This window comes from Leptinotarsa decemlineata, unplaced genomic scaffold (assembly GCF_025532065.1).
Source record: "Leptinotarsa decemlineata unplaced genomic scaffold, Ldec_3_MD MMD2_tig00000882_RagTag_RagTag, whole genome shotgun sequence".
Classification (NCBI taxonomy): Eukaryota; Metazoa; Arthropoda; class Insecta; order Coleoptera; family Chrysomelidae; genus Leptinotarsa; species Leptinotarsa decemlineata.
The window spans coordinates 11,875,722-11,892,239 of record NW_027412556.1 but is presented as its reverse complement, the minus strand read 5'-3'; the positions used below and the strand labels follow the sequence as shown (position 1 = coordinate 11,892,239).

General features: G+C 35.1%; 1 protein-coding gene across 1 annotated transcript in view; it reads right to left on the bottom strand.

The window, feature by feature from the left end:
- LOC111511982 (ATP-binding cassette sub-family C member 4) overlaps positions 1–16,518 on the bottom strand; it is a 55,493-nt gene that overhangs the window by 22,886 nt on the left and 16,089 nt on the right. Inside the window, 1 exon segment of the mRNA XM_023168066.2 lies at positions 1,515–1,622. Within this exon segment, the coding sequence (XP_023023834.2) occupies positions 1,515–1,600 (86 nt within the window). The 5' untranslated portion in view covers positions 1,601–1,622.

Genomic DNA, 16,518 nt, shown 5'->3' with positions numbered 1-16,518 from the left:
CTCTCACAGTTCAAATTCAAACCTGCCACACAAATTTTTTACTTACGTAGAAGCAGTGACAGTAAGTGAGAGCGGTAACAAATATTAATTTATTTTATTTATTATGATATGTGGATATTTCATACTTGCTAAAAATACATAATATGTAACTGATAAAAACCCGAATTTAAAATAAAAAATGCTTTATTGAATAAGATTTAAGGTTGTTAGACATTCATCGTTTTTCCCATTTTCTCTTCAAATGTCACTTCTATTCTATCACCTTTTTTTGGAATTGACTTAATAAAAATCGTATCCGAGTTTATGTGGAGCAGAATATAAAAGATTCATGTGTCGAGCAGTGTATATACACTGAACACGACTCCGCCAGTTGCGCGGGGGATCCAGCGCAGTAAAAACTTCATACCATCAACATCAAAGTGCCGACATCGAAGTGATACTACTGGTTCTAATATAGCTATATACTGTGGTTTCGACAGGTTTGCCGCCGAAACCGAAACTAAACGGAAACCGAACTTTCGGTAGGACACTAGCAGTTTGTATATGAAAGCGCCGTTTACTCTGCATTGAATTTTTTGAAAATTTCAAACAACAGAGCTAATATCCGTTGAATAATAAAAAATTTCAACCGGAATCGAAATTTTAACTTCTTATACAACGTAAAAGAATCGCATTTTTGAGATCACGTTAAAAAATCTTGATTCGTACGTGAATTACCTCAAACTATCACCAATGCGTAATAATGGCCAGATTCAACGCCAGAACCACAGTGAACAATGACTGCATGAAGATCATAATAGTGGTCAGCTAGATTGAAGCGTTTATCTATTTCGAACCTTCGTAAGATTTTGGTGCTTCCGTCAGAGTTTGAGTCATGTTTGAAGATCATCAATGTTTTCATTAGATTGACTGGTGCCTCACCTATACTTGTTGTCTTGTAATAGGAAGTTAGTTTGGCGCATATTTGGCAATACAGTTGATCATCAGCCGTTAGATGTTCTATTTTCAGATGATTCAACAATAAGCTTTGCACGGACTGGTTATCAGTCATATCAAGAATCGCTAGTTGAAGTTCCAGAAAGTCACATATGTTTTTTCTACCTCTTGAACATGAACTAGAAATCAAACTAGTGAGGATTTTTCCAGCAAAAGATCTATAAACACAAGACGAAATCGGTTGGAGGTCCAGCAAAAAATTTACAAACACAAGACGAGATAGACTGTACGGAATCATTCAATCCAGAGTGGTCATGAGTATTGCTATTGTTTTGCCCACGTAGAGTATTTAACAAGAACCCCAAGAATTCGGAACAATCCTCTTGTTGTCCGAGTATCTAGTGAACTTTGGTGAATAATACCTAACTGAACTATGAAAGTAACATCAATAATTTTTTGAAGATTTATATTGAAATACTATAACTAACACTAGCAAAAATATCTTAGATTCTTATAAGTTTGGCAAGGAAGTACAGATTGGATTCAATAAATTGATTTCGCACCACCGGAATACATACCAAAAAAATATTCGGTTGAATATGTTTCCCCTTTCTATAGGATGAGGCTTTCTCTTCTTCATATCCGAATACTTTGTTCCGTCCATCCTGAATTTTTCTTAAGTTAATCTGGAAAAACAAATTGTATCACTGTTTGATCATTATATGACATGGCAAAGGAATGGTGTACATTCTACTGACCAGAAATGAAAAGACGTTTTTGGGAATGAGCAATTTCAAGAATATTTTCGAGAAAAGTTTCATTTTGTTATTTGCCTCTTGTGATTTTTTTTGTGAAATGTAGAAGTTGACAGTTCTGACGGAAGATTGACGTTTTCAGTTGACAAGTTGCCTGAATTTATACTACAACTTCTGTTGACTTTATGTAAACACCGCAAATATGATAGAAATATACAGTGCATTTCTTTATTGTGTCCCCTCCTTTCATTTTTTGAAGGGGTAATCTCAAAAAATTGAAATTTGGGATAATGAAATTAATGCATTATGAAATGATAATGAAATTATGAATAGGAGGGAACGAAGCAGCACCTTTGATGTGATTTTTTTTTCTTCTTTCCTTTTTTTATAATATTAGTTCTTTGAATTGATTTGTATTTCATGATTCTTCCAAATTTCATTATTTATTGTTCATATAAGATATTGAATATATCTATCATGCAACTACAAATGCATCAATACTTCATTCTGAAGTGAAATTGACAGATATATGATTTTTAAAATGGCGACTGGGCGCCATATGGAAAAAAAATTAAAATTAAATATCTTGTGATACATCATTTTGAAGCTCCTGAAACCCAAATATTCCTTCACAACACAAATATTTCTTTTTATCTGCCATATGGCAATTCCAACAACCCGATAAGGTTTGTTAAGTTATTTTTTGTTTGTAAAAACGTCAAAATATAACAGTACGATAAAGAACATCATTGTTCAGTAAGAATATTCTCATTTAGTTTTCGGTTTTACTAGTAGAAAGGTACCATGTTAACAATCTCTAAAATGGTCAATTCTCGTCCATTGGAAGAAAAAATTCAAACGATTTTTATTCACGGTGTAGGAAATATTTGAGAGAACTTGTATCCAAATTCACAACTACCGGTGGTGTACATAACAAAAAGCCCCCAGATCATCCGTCCATTCCGGAAGAACATCAAGTGCAAATAATTGGTGAGATGGTAGTGAATCCTGACCAGTCTACTTATTTCGTCGCGAATGTTTGTGAGATGTCTCCTTCTACTGTGTGGAAACTTTTGAAGAGGAATGAAGAGGAATAAGTTAATTGGTACACCAATTAACTGAAGATGATCCTGATCGAAGAACATAATTCTGCGAAATCATGACGGAAACCATTGTAAGGCATCCTACCTATCTCCACAATATTCGTTTTAGTGACGAATGTATATTTTTTTCAAACTGCAATGTTCACAGACAAAATTGCCGTTATTGGAGTGACACCAACCCTCTCGTTTTCCGGGAAACACATACCCAATATCCAGAAAAAATTAACGTTTAGGCAGGAATATTGGGAAACCATATTGTAGGACCTCTATTTATTGATCAAAATTCAACAGGGGAACTGTATTTGAATGTGCTGGAAACTACTGTTGATCCTCTCATCACTGAAATCGTCGAAGCGAATCCTAATGAATTCGATATGGATATTGTATTCCAACAAGATGGAGCACCACCACATTACTCCAAACACGAAGGAAACTATTTGGATACTACTTTTCCCGTTCGTTGGATCAGCCGTCTGGGTCCTACAGAATGGCCAGCCCGCTCGTCAGATTTGACACCTTTGGACTTTTTTTTCCGAAGCAAAAGTGTACAACTGAACATGCTTCAATATTGGATATACGGCAGAGAATAATAAATATTTGTAGAGATATTGACGTTACTGTGTTCGAAAATGTTCGGCGTGAAATATCGGATTGTCAAGAAGTTCAATGCAACCATTTCGAGCATCTTCTGAACTGACCTCAAGCTCATTACCTCATATTATGTAGTTAAATGTCAATTTATTCAGGCAATTATTAAAAGTTCCGCCATTGAGATTCCGATATTAACATTAGATTCTAGGGTTGTGAAGCATCTGTCAATTTCACTTCAAAATAAAGTATTCGTGCATTAATTTCATTATACCAAATATCAATTTTTTGAGTTGACCCTTTCAAAAAATAAAAGGGGGGCATTAAAGAAATGCACTGTATTACTCAATAGTACAATAGACATAGAACTTAAATATACTCATCAAATTCATTTTAGGAATATTTTACAGTGATTTACAGTATTTACAAAAATATACTTGAATTATAGCCATGTCATCACAAACAATATTTAGGGTATTGCAAAAAATTCCATTTTGGTCAAATGTTTAGATGTTTGTTTGAAGGTGATTGACAATGTTTCATGATGAATTTCACTGGTTCGGACTTCCACTGTCTACTATATAAAAAAGAATTAAAATTAATAGTTGAAAATAAGAATTATATTAACCAAAATAAACCTGAAATGAAATGATAGTGAAATAAAATACAAGTAAAAATATAACAATTGAATAAATGAAAATAAAGAAAAGAAAAAAGAAATTAAAAATAAAAAGTAGAGAGATTCCAAGTCACGTTAGTTCACAACGTTTCGATTGTTAGTATCTACAATCGTCTTCGGGTGATGACTGGACTGATTCCTCCGAGAGATGACTATTTATAGGTCGTTCGAGTACTTTCACTTATCCCCGCTTTCCATTTTCCGCTTCACTGGTTCCGTGGGAGATGACCGTTTCGGCGGGAGTTGGCCATTTTTCGCTTGATGATGGGTTTCCATATGTTGCGTATTTCTACGCTGGCTTGGCTGAATACGTTGTTGGACAACATGTACGCGGCTTCCTTGAATTTTCTCCTAAACCAATGTTCCTCTCTGTGCAAACGTCTAGACGTTTTGGTGAAGAGGACCGACCGAAACATCTGTATACCGAAAACTCACTCATACGGGACAGTATCTGAACCAAGAATCCAACCACCATCAATGGACTAAAAGAGGAATCATCAAGACTCTATTAGACCGTGCTTTTGAGCTTTGTAATACGAAGGAAGGTCTCGAGAAGGAACTAGACATCATCAAAAATGATCGTCAACGGAATGGCTACTCCAAAGCGATGATAGAAAAGACTTTGGCTAGAAGACAGCAGGAACCTCGCAAGGAAGAGAAGCCGTCACAACCAGTGCTTGCACTTCCTTACATCAGAAGATTATCGGAGAGGATAAGAAGAATTGGTTCCAAGTACAACATCAGATCCGGTAACACTATCCGTAGCAGCCTCACGAAAACGAGGCCACCAAACGTGGACTGCGATTTCAAGAATTGCATTTACCAGATACCCTGTGAGTGCGGAAAATCCTATATAGGTGAAACTAAGAGGCATTGTTCGCATTGCCGAGCACAAGAAACACACACAGCGAGGGGAAACCAGCAAATCAGGAATAGCAGACCATGTTTGGATCCATCAACACAACATCGAGTGGTCCCAAGCTGATATCTTGCACAGAGAGGAACATTGGTTTAGGAGAAAATTCAAGGAAGCCGCATACATGTTGTCCAACAACGTATTCAGCCAAGCCAGCGTAGAAATACGCAACATATGGAAACCCATCATCAAGCGAAAAATGGTCAACTCCCGCCAAAACGGTCATCTCCCACGGAACTAGTGAAGCGGAAAATGGAAAGCGGGGATAAGTGAAAGTACTCGAACGACCTATAAATAGTCATCTCTCGGAGGAATCAGTCCAGTCATCACCCGACGACGATTGTAGATACTAACAATCGAAACGTCGTGAACTAACTTGGAATCTCTTCACTTTTTATTTTTCTTTTTTTTTCTTTTCTTTATTTTTATTTATTCAATTGTTATATTTTTACTTGTATTTTATTTCACTATTATTTCATTTCAGGTTTATTTTGGTTAATATAATTCTTATTTTCAACTATTCATTTTAATTCTTTTTTAGTTGTTTCAGGGATTTCAAATCATTTTATATAGTAGACAATGGAAGTCTGAACTAGTGAAATTCAAATTTTTCGATATTGTGCATAGAACTTATGATGTATTTGACAACTGGACACTTGAAATTATTTCATAAATTTTCTCATATACAAAATAATGGTTCTTGTTTTGCAACCTAACGCCAGTGTTATATTTAAAACAAACCAACGCTGTTGATTAGAAGTGCAGGTCCATGTATTTCAAATTGTCGAATGCGAATATGTTACTAATTGTTTTAAAAATGAAATTGAATTTTATAAACAATGCCATTGAGAACTTTCAAAGTAAAATTGAAAAAATAACATGTTTTTTTAGATACGATACAAACATTAACCTCTATCCTAGTATGTTTGCGAAGTAAGCGGAAAGCGAGATAAAGTGGATGTGTGGACTTACAAAAAACGTTTGATCGAAACGACATGTTTTCTTTAACACGCTTTTACTAGCTTCACCTGTATGTATGTATGTTTGTTTGAAACTCCAGAATTATCGACATTATTGCTTGATCTATTCGCGGGCAGATGGCGCTGTACGTAACCTCTTTGATATAATTCGAACTCACTTTACATGTATTTCTTCATTTGAAAAAAGTATATTTTTATTATTATTTTATCACGCTTTTATCAGCTTCACCTGAATGTATGTATGTTTGTTTTAAACTCTCCTTTTCATTTCATAATACCGTTTGAATGCTCGGGATCTGTATTTGATAAAATTATCGACATTATTGTTTTATCTATTCACGGGCAGATGGCGCTGTACGTAATGTCTTTGATATAATTCGAACTAACTTCACATGTATTTCTTCATTTGTATTTTTTTTATTGACACGCACGCCCGCTGCTTTATTTGTTACCTTATTTCTTAAATTACCATTGTTACCAATGGTAATTTTTCTAAACAATATACGGCTGATTGATCCCAAAGTTTAGATAAAATTAATATAGTTTGAATAGACTGAAAAACACGCTTTTACAACATACGAAACTGAAAAATGAAAAATAAATATCTTCTTCGATTGACGACTTGTTTATTTTGTGAAAATTCATGTTCACTGAGGATACACTACAAAAACACAATTTTGTCTATTTTCCACTATATTTCTTTATTGTTGACCGGTTTCGGCTATTACACCATTTTCAAAACTAACTGATTACATTTAAATCTGAGTAATTTATACCTATGTTGCTTATTCTATCATAAATGATTTGATATACCATGAACATGTCATTTCGGATAAGAAATCAGTAATGTACCATCATCAAAATTCGAAACATAAAATAGATAAAGATAATTTAAAGATCCTACACACATGCGAAAAAGGGAAAATGATGAATCTGTTGGAATCTATGGAAATAAACAGGTCAAAGAAAAATCCCAATTCTATTGTCCTCAACGAACAACTTGATTTAAATAATAGTCCTCTCCTGAACCTATAATCCAGATCCCAAAACCTACATTATATTGAAAGCTTTGTTATGTTCATGGATTTTACAGGTATATGAAACACAGGTACCGGGTATCAGGTATATCAAATCATTTATGATAGAATAAGCAACATAGGTATAAATTACGTAGATTTAAATGTAATCAGTTAGTTTTGAAAATGGTGTAATAGCCGAAACCGGTCAACAATAAAGAAATATAGTGGAAAATAGACAAAAGTGTGTTTTTGTAGTGTATCCTCAGTAAAAATAAATATAGTTTGAAAAACTAAAAAACACGCTTTTAAAGAACATCGAACTAAAAAGTTAAAAAATAAGCTTAAAACATTAACGAACGAAAAATACTCGTATTATTGTGGAAAAAGCGTTGGCGCTTTGTGCCATTTTTTTTTTATATCAAGCGCCCGTCGCTTTTTTCGTTCGTTAATGTTTTGAGGTTATTTTTTAAAATATCATTTTTAACTTTTCAGTTCGATGTTCTCTAAAAACGTCTTTTTTAGTTTTTTAAAATATATTTATTCAGATTTGTTCAGTTGTTAGCTGAAAGATTAGTGATGTTTGAATTATGTATGTTTTATCACAGTATATTGACTATGAAGAATATCTCTCTTCTATTATCAGATCTGAATTTGAAGTCCCCCAAGGATCAAGCTTGAGACCTTTGTTATTCTTCCTCTTCATGAATGAATTTATAATAGAAACAGATTGTATCAAACTCATGTACGTTGATGATATGGAAATATTTCGAAGAGTTCATGATATTGAAGATTTCTGATCAGGTTTTACAGAGTGAGTCAAATTGGACACTTTCAAAGGAAAACTTCTGTTTCCGAACTAGACAGATGAAAACTGCAATTTTCACCAATTATTTGACTGCAAATTTTGGTAATAATTGGATAGCCAACCAAGGACCCAACCGTTGCTCGGCCAGGTCACCAGACATAACGCCTATGGACTTTCACCTCTGGGGAAGGTTGAGAGTTTTTTTTACAAATCGCCGACCAATTCTAGATACGAATTGGAAACGACCGTTATACAAAGTTTTTTGATAGTTACTACTGAAAAATTTCTTTCCGTTTCATTGCTGCGTCGTCCAAAGTCTACTTGATGAAAGTATGCGTTTCAAAACTACATGAAAAAACTTTAAAAAGCTCTGTATTTCAAAGATGACTCTAGCAAAACATCAAGTGTGGAAAGGTTATTTTAAGCTTTAATGAAGTATGCAGTTTTCCTTGAGGAGTGTCAAGATCATGGAGGTGATGAAGTTATTTTTCATATTGTTATATCAATAACAAATTAGAATATAGCATACTTTTGTGGTATTATATTTATGCGACTCACTCAGCTTTCATTAAAGGAATCTAACTGAAGTTTCTCAAATTCATTTGTTTTGAATTGTTTGATACGTATTTTGAAAGAGACATTTTTCATAGTCAAATGCTTTAAAGAATCGCAGTTTGTAGGACTAATTATCCTCAGTAACATTTTTATACAATCTATTGCACAACGATATCAAAAATATTTTTCTAGGTCCCACTAGATGTAGAATAATGTTCTACGTTGATTTACCAAGAAAAAACATTACATTTGGTTGCCTTCCAGTGTAAACATTTCAATACAGTTTGATATTTCTGTGATATAAATTATCTATCTCTCAATGATATTCGCCGTTGCATGATACCTTTTGTAATCAACTGAGGTTTTTTTTCTTTTAATTGACACACCACACTCCATACTTTTTGGAAAATTAGTTTTTAAACATTTCCTGTTATAAGGTTCTGACTCGTTGAAAAAAACCATTATAATTATTTGTACATTGAAGATTGTGCTGGTTGGCCCCGACACATTCAAATGGTGCGCCAGCATAATCAACACACACCGTTAGGTGATAATCGAGCCGGAAATGGAGTCAAGGACGGCTACATCAGGTTCATTAGCTTGTATCAGCCTGAGGATGCGGATTGAATTATTTCAATAAATTCAGCATCAGATTGGTTAAGAACAAAAGAGAGCGTCTGTCATTTGCCATCGTTCACAGGATTCTCTGCTTCTGTGATTCAGTGTATATCTTGACTACCAAAAGCATCATCAACATCAGTCCTAGCGGGTACAGACGACACAATGGCATTTTAGGAAACTGCTGCTTCATCTACTACATTGCAATACCCATACTGAAATTCAAATAGAAACTTTTGGCATCTATAAGCATCCCAACAATTTTATCACAAATGAAGAAGGTATACGAGTCAACAGTATCTGGTATCCAGTACTGAAAGAGGCCAGGAATGAAACTCCATTCGACGTTTCACCATTTGCACAGCAATCAACGACAAGGGCCGATCAGAATAACCTGGCACAAGTGCAGGCCAATCAAGTCTGAGCATTCTCATGGACACATTACCCGATTAGTACGGATACAAGTGAACATGGAGCTCCTCAATCAGTTCATGCTGAGACTTTGAGATATTACCGACGTCCTCGCAGTCAAGGAATACAATGAAGATTTATGCTGCAGTAGCAGACGAAACGCTCAGAACTATAAGTTCCTTTTGACCAGATTTTGTTCTTTCCAATCGTGACTCCGGACGTGTGAACTGTTTTTATAATGAGTATATAGTTTTGCTATTCTGAAACAGTTTATTTACCAGGGTGGTCCCAGAAGTACCCGCCTGACCTAGAGATGGCGGTAGTTGTTTGAAAAATATCACTGCATTAGAAAGTGCACAATCTATAAAGCATATGTTTCAAGTTTGGAGACGCTGCGTTGCTTAGTATTTGTTTGGCAGCCATCAATAATGATCGTTTTCGGTGAATGTGTGAAAATGGAGAAAATTGGTCATCGTTATTTGATACATTACTTTTATTTGAAAGGCCCAACCAACATAAAAGCTAAACTGAATTCTACTTTGGGTAAGTCTGCTCCTTCGTTTACAACAGTGAAATATTGGGTAGCAGAGTTTAAACAAGGCCGTACGAGCTGCCAAGAGGAGCGTCGCAGTGGTCAACCAAATGAGATGATGACTTCAGAGACGGTGAAGAAAATCCACAAAACGGTATTGAATGATCGTCGACTGGAAGTGCGCGAGCTAGCAGACTCACTAGACATTTCAAAAAGTGCGGTACTTGTATATAATCTGAAAATTTGGACATGAGAAAGGTTTGTGAAAGATGAGTGCCGCGTTTGCTCACACTCGACCAAAAACTGTGGCGTGAAGATGTTTCATCTGAGTGTTTAGCGAAGTTTCATAGCAACAAAGCAGACTTCTTGGGTCGTTTCATAACCAACATGGGTACACCACTTTACACCCGAAACAAAAGGATAATCAAAACAGTTGACTCAAAGGGGAGAACCGGCTCCAAAGAAGGCGAAGACCGTTTTATCTGCATTGACTATCATAAAAAAGGTATCAACTGCGAGTATTATGTAAATTATTGCAACGTTTGAGTGAAGAAATGAAGCAAAAATGGCCGCATTTGGCTAAGAAAAAGTGTTTCTCCATCAAGACAATGCATCAGCTCACAAATCCATCATTCCAATGACCAAAATTAACGAACTAAAGTTTGAATTGGTACCTCATGTACCCTATTCGCCAAATTTAGTCCATTCGGATGGATTTCTGTTCCAAACTTGAAAAAATTTGTCAGTGGTCAAAGATTTTCCAACCATGGAAACGTGATACCAGCAGTTCTTATTATAAAAACGGTATTGAACTCATTAAACGTCGCTGGAAGAAGTGTATAGTGCTGCAAGGAGAATACATATATTTTAATATTTTTTTCCATCTGTTTGTTTTCTTTGTTAATCCGGGTGATTCTGGGACCACCCGTAAAATGATATAAAATACTATCATTGCCGGATCTAGTTTATCGATATGGAAGACTCGTTGATTCGTGGAATATATTTCTCGGAACTTCATATCTATGTGTTCAGCGGTAAATACTGAGAAAGTTGAGTAATTATTTATCGGAGAGTAATATTCTTCACCTACATTGTTAAATATGTTTATCTCGCATTGTGAAAAATACAAATCATTGTTAATACTGTTTTTCAATGATGTGATAAAAAAACGTGGAGAGTTGAATGGAAATTCCCCCTCGAGTTTTGTGAACATATTGGGACTTTCCAATAAAAAGCGGTAAAGACGTTTCGCGAAACTCGAATTTACGAGTCCACTAGTTACCTACTCCGGTTTCGTATCAGTATCATCATCATATTCAACCAGTTTACACAAAACATTAATGAATTTTACACATAAACCTTCCTTGTAAACAAACGGAAAGGAAGACAGACGCGAAGACTTCGTTCTATAACTTGTAGTGACAATGAGCTATCGTTAAAAACCGTTATTATGCACAAACTTGATAATAACTCGTCCTTGACAGTTGATCATGAATTCACCTATACAGGATCTTCCGGTTTAAGTTGAGTGGCCACGAAATCATTACCAAGACATGTCAAATACCTGTCTACTCAGATAGAGGTTTCTTGCATACAGTCGAGCCGCGTTGAAGTCAGACAAGTCTCAGACACGCTGCTCTTTAGGTTAGATATGTCCTGCACTGATAAAAGGTAATACTTCGAAACGGGTCTGTAGGCGATTTACTCGATTGATTTTAGCGTTGTCCTGTTGCTGAATTAACGAAAATCATCTCTAAGACTATCTTACAGAAAAATGTCTGACGAATATAATTCAATGATATAAATTACGGTAGGCATTTACCAAAACCTTCTGTGTATTATACTTTGGGAGAGATGAAGGTTTCGAAATTTAATTTCGGAATATTAATTTTATTATAAAAACATAGGATGGGTTGGGATATGATGGGATGGGATGGAATAGACTGGAAGGGGATGGGATGAAATCGAATGGGACGTTTTTAAAAAACTTCGCTGTACGGGGAGTATAACCAAATACCTTAGCATAATAGTTAATCTTTCCTGATTATTTGCATTTCTTATAACTGTATTTTGTTTCACAATAACGAGCCTGATATAGTCTACTCCATTCCATTCCATTAAATCACATTACATTACATTACATGTCATTCCATTCCATACTATTTCATTCCGTTCCGTTCCATTCCATTCCATTCCATTCCATTCCATTCCATTCCATTCCATTCCATTCAATCCAATTCAATTCAATTCAATTCAATTCAATTCAATTCAATTCAATTCAATTCAATTCAATTCAATTCAATTCAATTCAATTCAATTCAATTCAATTCAATTCAATTCCATTCCATTCCATTCCATTCCATTCCATTCCATTCCATTCCATTCCATTCCATTCCATTCCATTCCATTCCATTCCATTCCATTCCATTCCATTCCATTCCATTCCATTCCATTCCATTCCATTCCATTCCATTCCATTCCATTCCATTCCATTCCATTCCATTCCATTCCATTCCATTCCATTCCATTCCATTCCATTCCATTCCATTCCATTCCATTCCATTCCATTCCATTCCATTCCATTCCATTCCATTCCATTCCATTCCATTCCATTCCATTCCATTCCATTCCATTCCATTCCATTCCCATTTCATTTCATTTCATTTCATTTCATTTCATTCCAGTCCAGTCCATTCCATTTCAACTCATTCCATTCCGTTACATGACATTCCATTCCATTCCAACCCATTCCATTCTGTGGGCTTTCTAAAGTAGCAGAATCAATCAATTTTCAACTAAATAATTTGAGTTCTATCATTACCCCAAAAAACAACCTGGAGCTTCAACTATTTTTATAGCATTATGTCCAACATTATTCACGGTTTTCAGCCTTCATTCGGAATAGAAATGATTGTTGATTTCACTTTTGACGTCATGGCATATTCTGAATGGAGTTATATGTATATAGAAATATCGAGGTAAATATGTCAGACTCACAATACATTTTTGCAAGTAAATATACCAAAGTTATTTGATGTTATTTGATATTATAAATCATGAGAAAATTCTATGAAAATAATATGTGAGCAACGAATTTAGAATGATCTTGATTCAAGTGTTGAACATATTGAATTGATTCAAAATAAAATATTAGCTTGTATGTTCTGATAATTCGCAACTTATTGTTTTTTCAAATATTTTAAAAATATTTTCATCCTTCTGAAGGAAAAAAACCTACAATGGAGGTCAGGTGAAAAAAGTCAGGACTATCAAGTTACAGAGCATTCTCAAACATTAGTTTCTTTCAAAAGTTTTGTCCGTTTTATGGGTCTACTTCAATCTGTAATATCTCAGTGGTTATTCTTTAAACGACACTTTTTGTGGAGGACTCAGTATAATATACTATTTTTTTGAGTTTATAACCTTCTACAATCTTTACTACACTTCAGAAGATTTTCTATTGAATTAGCTTTAATTTTTTCAGATCATGGAAGGATATAAACCCATAAAAATTCAGTGTTTCCGTGCTTACTTATTGTGCTTACTTATTGTCATGTTAGTCAGTGGGTTATGCTTGAAGACAAATTTAAAGAAATGAACTTTAAATGTTCAAGCCAGCCTCGGATATACCTACACAATAGGTTGAACGGACTGACGACAATCAGAAAACAACTACTCCCCTGGCTAATAACACGAACGGCGTTGGATTATATCCGACAGGCGTCAGTGCAGGAATCTTCACAGAAAATTTCCTGCATATGCAATTGGCAATACAAGTGAAAGAGTCGGCCTTCAATTTTGGAACGGGCACACTTGCAGACCGGTTTCGGGCTCCTTAGCCACTCGTCAGTACAAGATAGTGGCCATCATCGACCTAAAGTCAATGATATTCCATAATTGAAAATCGAAATACTTTCAGAGTATTTCATTCCTCGTTCCAAGTTGGAGCGAACAACAAAATGTCAGTCCATCTAGTGGTCGAGGTACTAACCAACTGCATATTTGAAATTTGCCCGATTCTTCTGAATGAGGAAGAAACACCTTCTTATTAGTCAGTGGGCTATGCTTGAAGACAGATAGTAAACAAAGCTAAAGAAATGAACTTTAAGTTCTTGTATGTGGCTAACAGATTTTAGAATGGAACTTTCATTTTGTGAATTTAGAAACTTGCATTTCAAACAACTTAACCATGCCGCATAGCGCCCTACGGCTCTGAGGAATGATTCTCTAGAGCCTTACGACTGGTTCATTGGCATTGGCAATCATTCTCATCTTGTTTCATTGCACTGGATGGTCACCGTCGAATCGAAGTGAAACTAACCAGGTTCAACTCAAAAGATAAATATCTCCGAATCGGATATAATACTGCCAGAACAGACAATTTCGCTTTCTGCTTTGATAAGTTAGTTGGGGGTTAAAATGGACACCAATATGTTTTGGCACAATCATGTCGCTGGAACTGCAAAAGCTGCTTCTCCAAAAGCTTGGGGCACTGTTTTGAACCAGAAAACTGTATACACCTCAGAAACTTTTGATGCTTTATAAAGCTCAGATCAGATCTTCTTTGGAGCATTTTTCTCAGAAGAACGGCAGACCGAAATCTTTATGTTAATGATTTACCTCGTTTCATTGAACATGGTAAGCCATTCATGTATGCCGACGATATAAGCATCATAGTAATAGCGGAGAACGTATCCCTCCTGAAAGAAAAACTAACCCATGTAATTAACAACTTCACAGTATGGTGCCAAAAAACCATCTCATTGACAATATATCTAAAGCAGTTTGCGTTAAATTCATTAGCAAGCTGGGTAAGTCTAATGATTTGAATCTAAATAGATTCGGTTTCCTTGGCAACCTCACCTCCTACAAAATTTTCAGGAACACAACTAACCACCAAACTTGACTTCAAAAAACATATAGAATTCTGCAAAAAACTCGGTAAAACGTTCTTTGCATTTGCAATAAAGGACATTTGCTAGATTTGTATTACTCTCTCGTATGTGTATGAACATAACGGTTTGGGGACAATCAGAGGAAGTAAAAAGAGTTTTTGTTATTCAAAAAAGATTTGTAAGAAATCTTCGATCTAAAATACAACGAATCATGTAGAGGTCTTTTTTAAAAATAACATTCTGAGGGTATTTGGTATCTATTTTTATAAATTACTGTCTTTCATCCACTCAAATTTGTGACTTTTACTAGATCTCATGAAATACACGATAACCCCACTAGACAAAACCATGAAATTCATGTCAGAAAATGTAATCTTACGGAACGCAAAAAATCGCCAAGATATGCCGGAGCAATGGCTTTCAACCACCTTCCAGGAAACATTAAAGATATTCCCGATCACAAAAAGTTTAAAAAATAATTAAAGACATTTTTATTGGAAAACAATTTTTATTCACTTAGTGAATTTTTAAATCATAAAGAAAAGTGAGTTATGTTTTTCTTTTACTTTTAAAATAAATGTGGCTGTATTTTTATATGTTTCTACAATTATCTTCGATTTTCAGCTTTTATGTTTTTTATATTGACCTGTCTTATGTATACCATGTGTACCTAAAAAGATAAAATATATATCTTATCTTATCATGTATGAAGCTGCCAGAAGAGAGCCATCCGCCTAATTGGTGACACGAACATCAGTTGCAATCTTGATAGTCTGGAACATCGAAGAAAGGTTGGAGATCTGCCTCTCTTCTATAGATACTTCCACGGGAAGTGTTCAAGTTAAAAAAATCTGTTGAAATCTGTTTTTCCGTTAATCAGCTGTCGCCCCCATACAAAAGACAACTCTCAGAAGTTGAGAAACCTGTGCGAGTTGAGGACTAACGAGGTCTTACCTTTCAACGTGTGATACCTAACACGGAAGTGACTTGGCACATTTGATTCCACCGGTACATATCAGAAATACGCGACGGACTGTGGCTGCTCAACTCAGTACATCTCGAACTTCCCTGTTTAAGAACTCCGTCATCTGGAGAACTGCATTTATGTGGGATAAACTTCCTGAGAAGGTGTTTTCAAATTAATTTTATTTCCAGCGATTCAAATCGAACGCGAATCGCTACTTTCGCACAAGCACCGCTCTTAGAGGATGGTCCTGTATTGCTTGTGTTTTGTTCTTGAAAAAATCTATCAATTTTGATCACAAACATTGTCTGTTTGTCATGTCATCTCGGTTTTCATTTTTTCGCACTTTTTATGCCTTTGAAGTTTCACCAATATGACTTTTACCCATATGAAATTTTCCAAAAAAATTCCCAGAAAGATAAATAAGAAAAGTCTGATTACTTCCACAAAAAATACTTTTGTTCAACAAAAAATTCTACTACTCTTATTCAAACTAACAGGAAGGTTTTCCTGTTAGTGTGAGTGAAAACAAAGTTCGTATAGAACATTACGTCACATCACTATCTCCTTAATTGAATGTATGTATGGCCTTTACATTGTTGAAAAATACTTCCCAGGCAATTAATTTCAGGCTCGGGCGATAAAATATCGCAGCTAGAAATACGATCAATAACCGTATCTGACTGAGTAAATGGCATCTTGAGCTCAAGGTTAATGCTATATTTACGGAAACCCAATCTGCGGTTAAAAAATTATACAAAG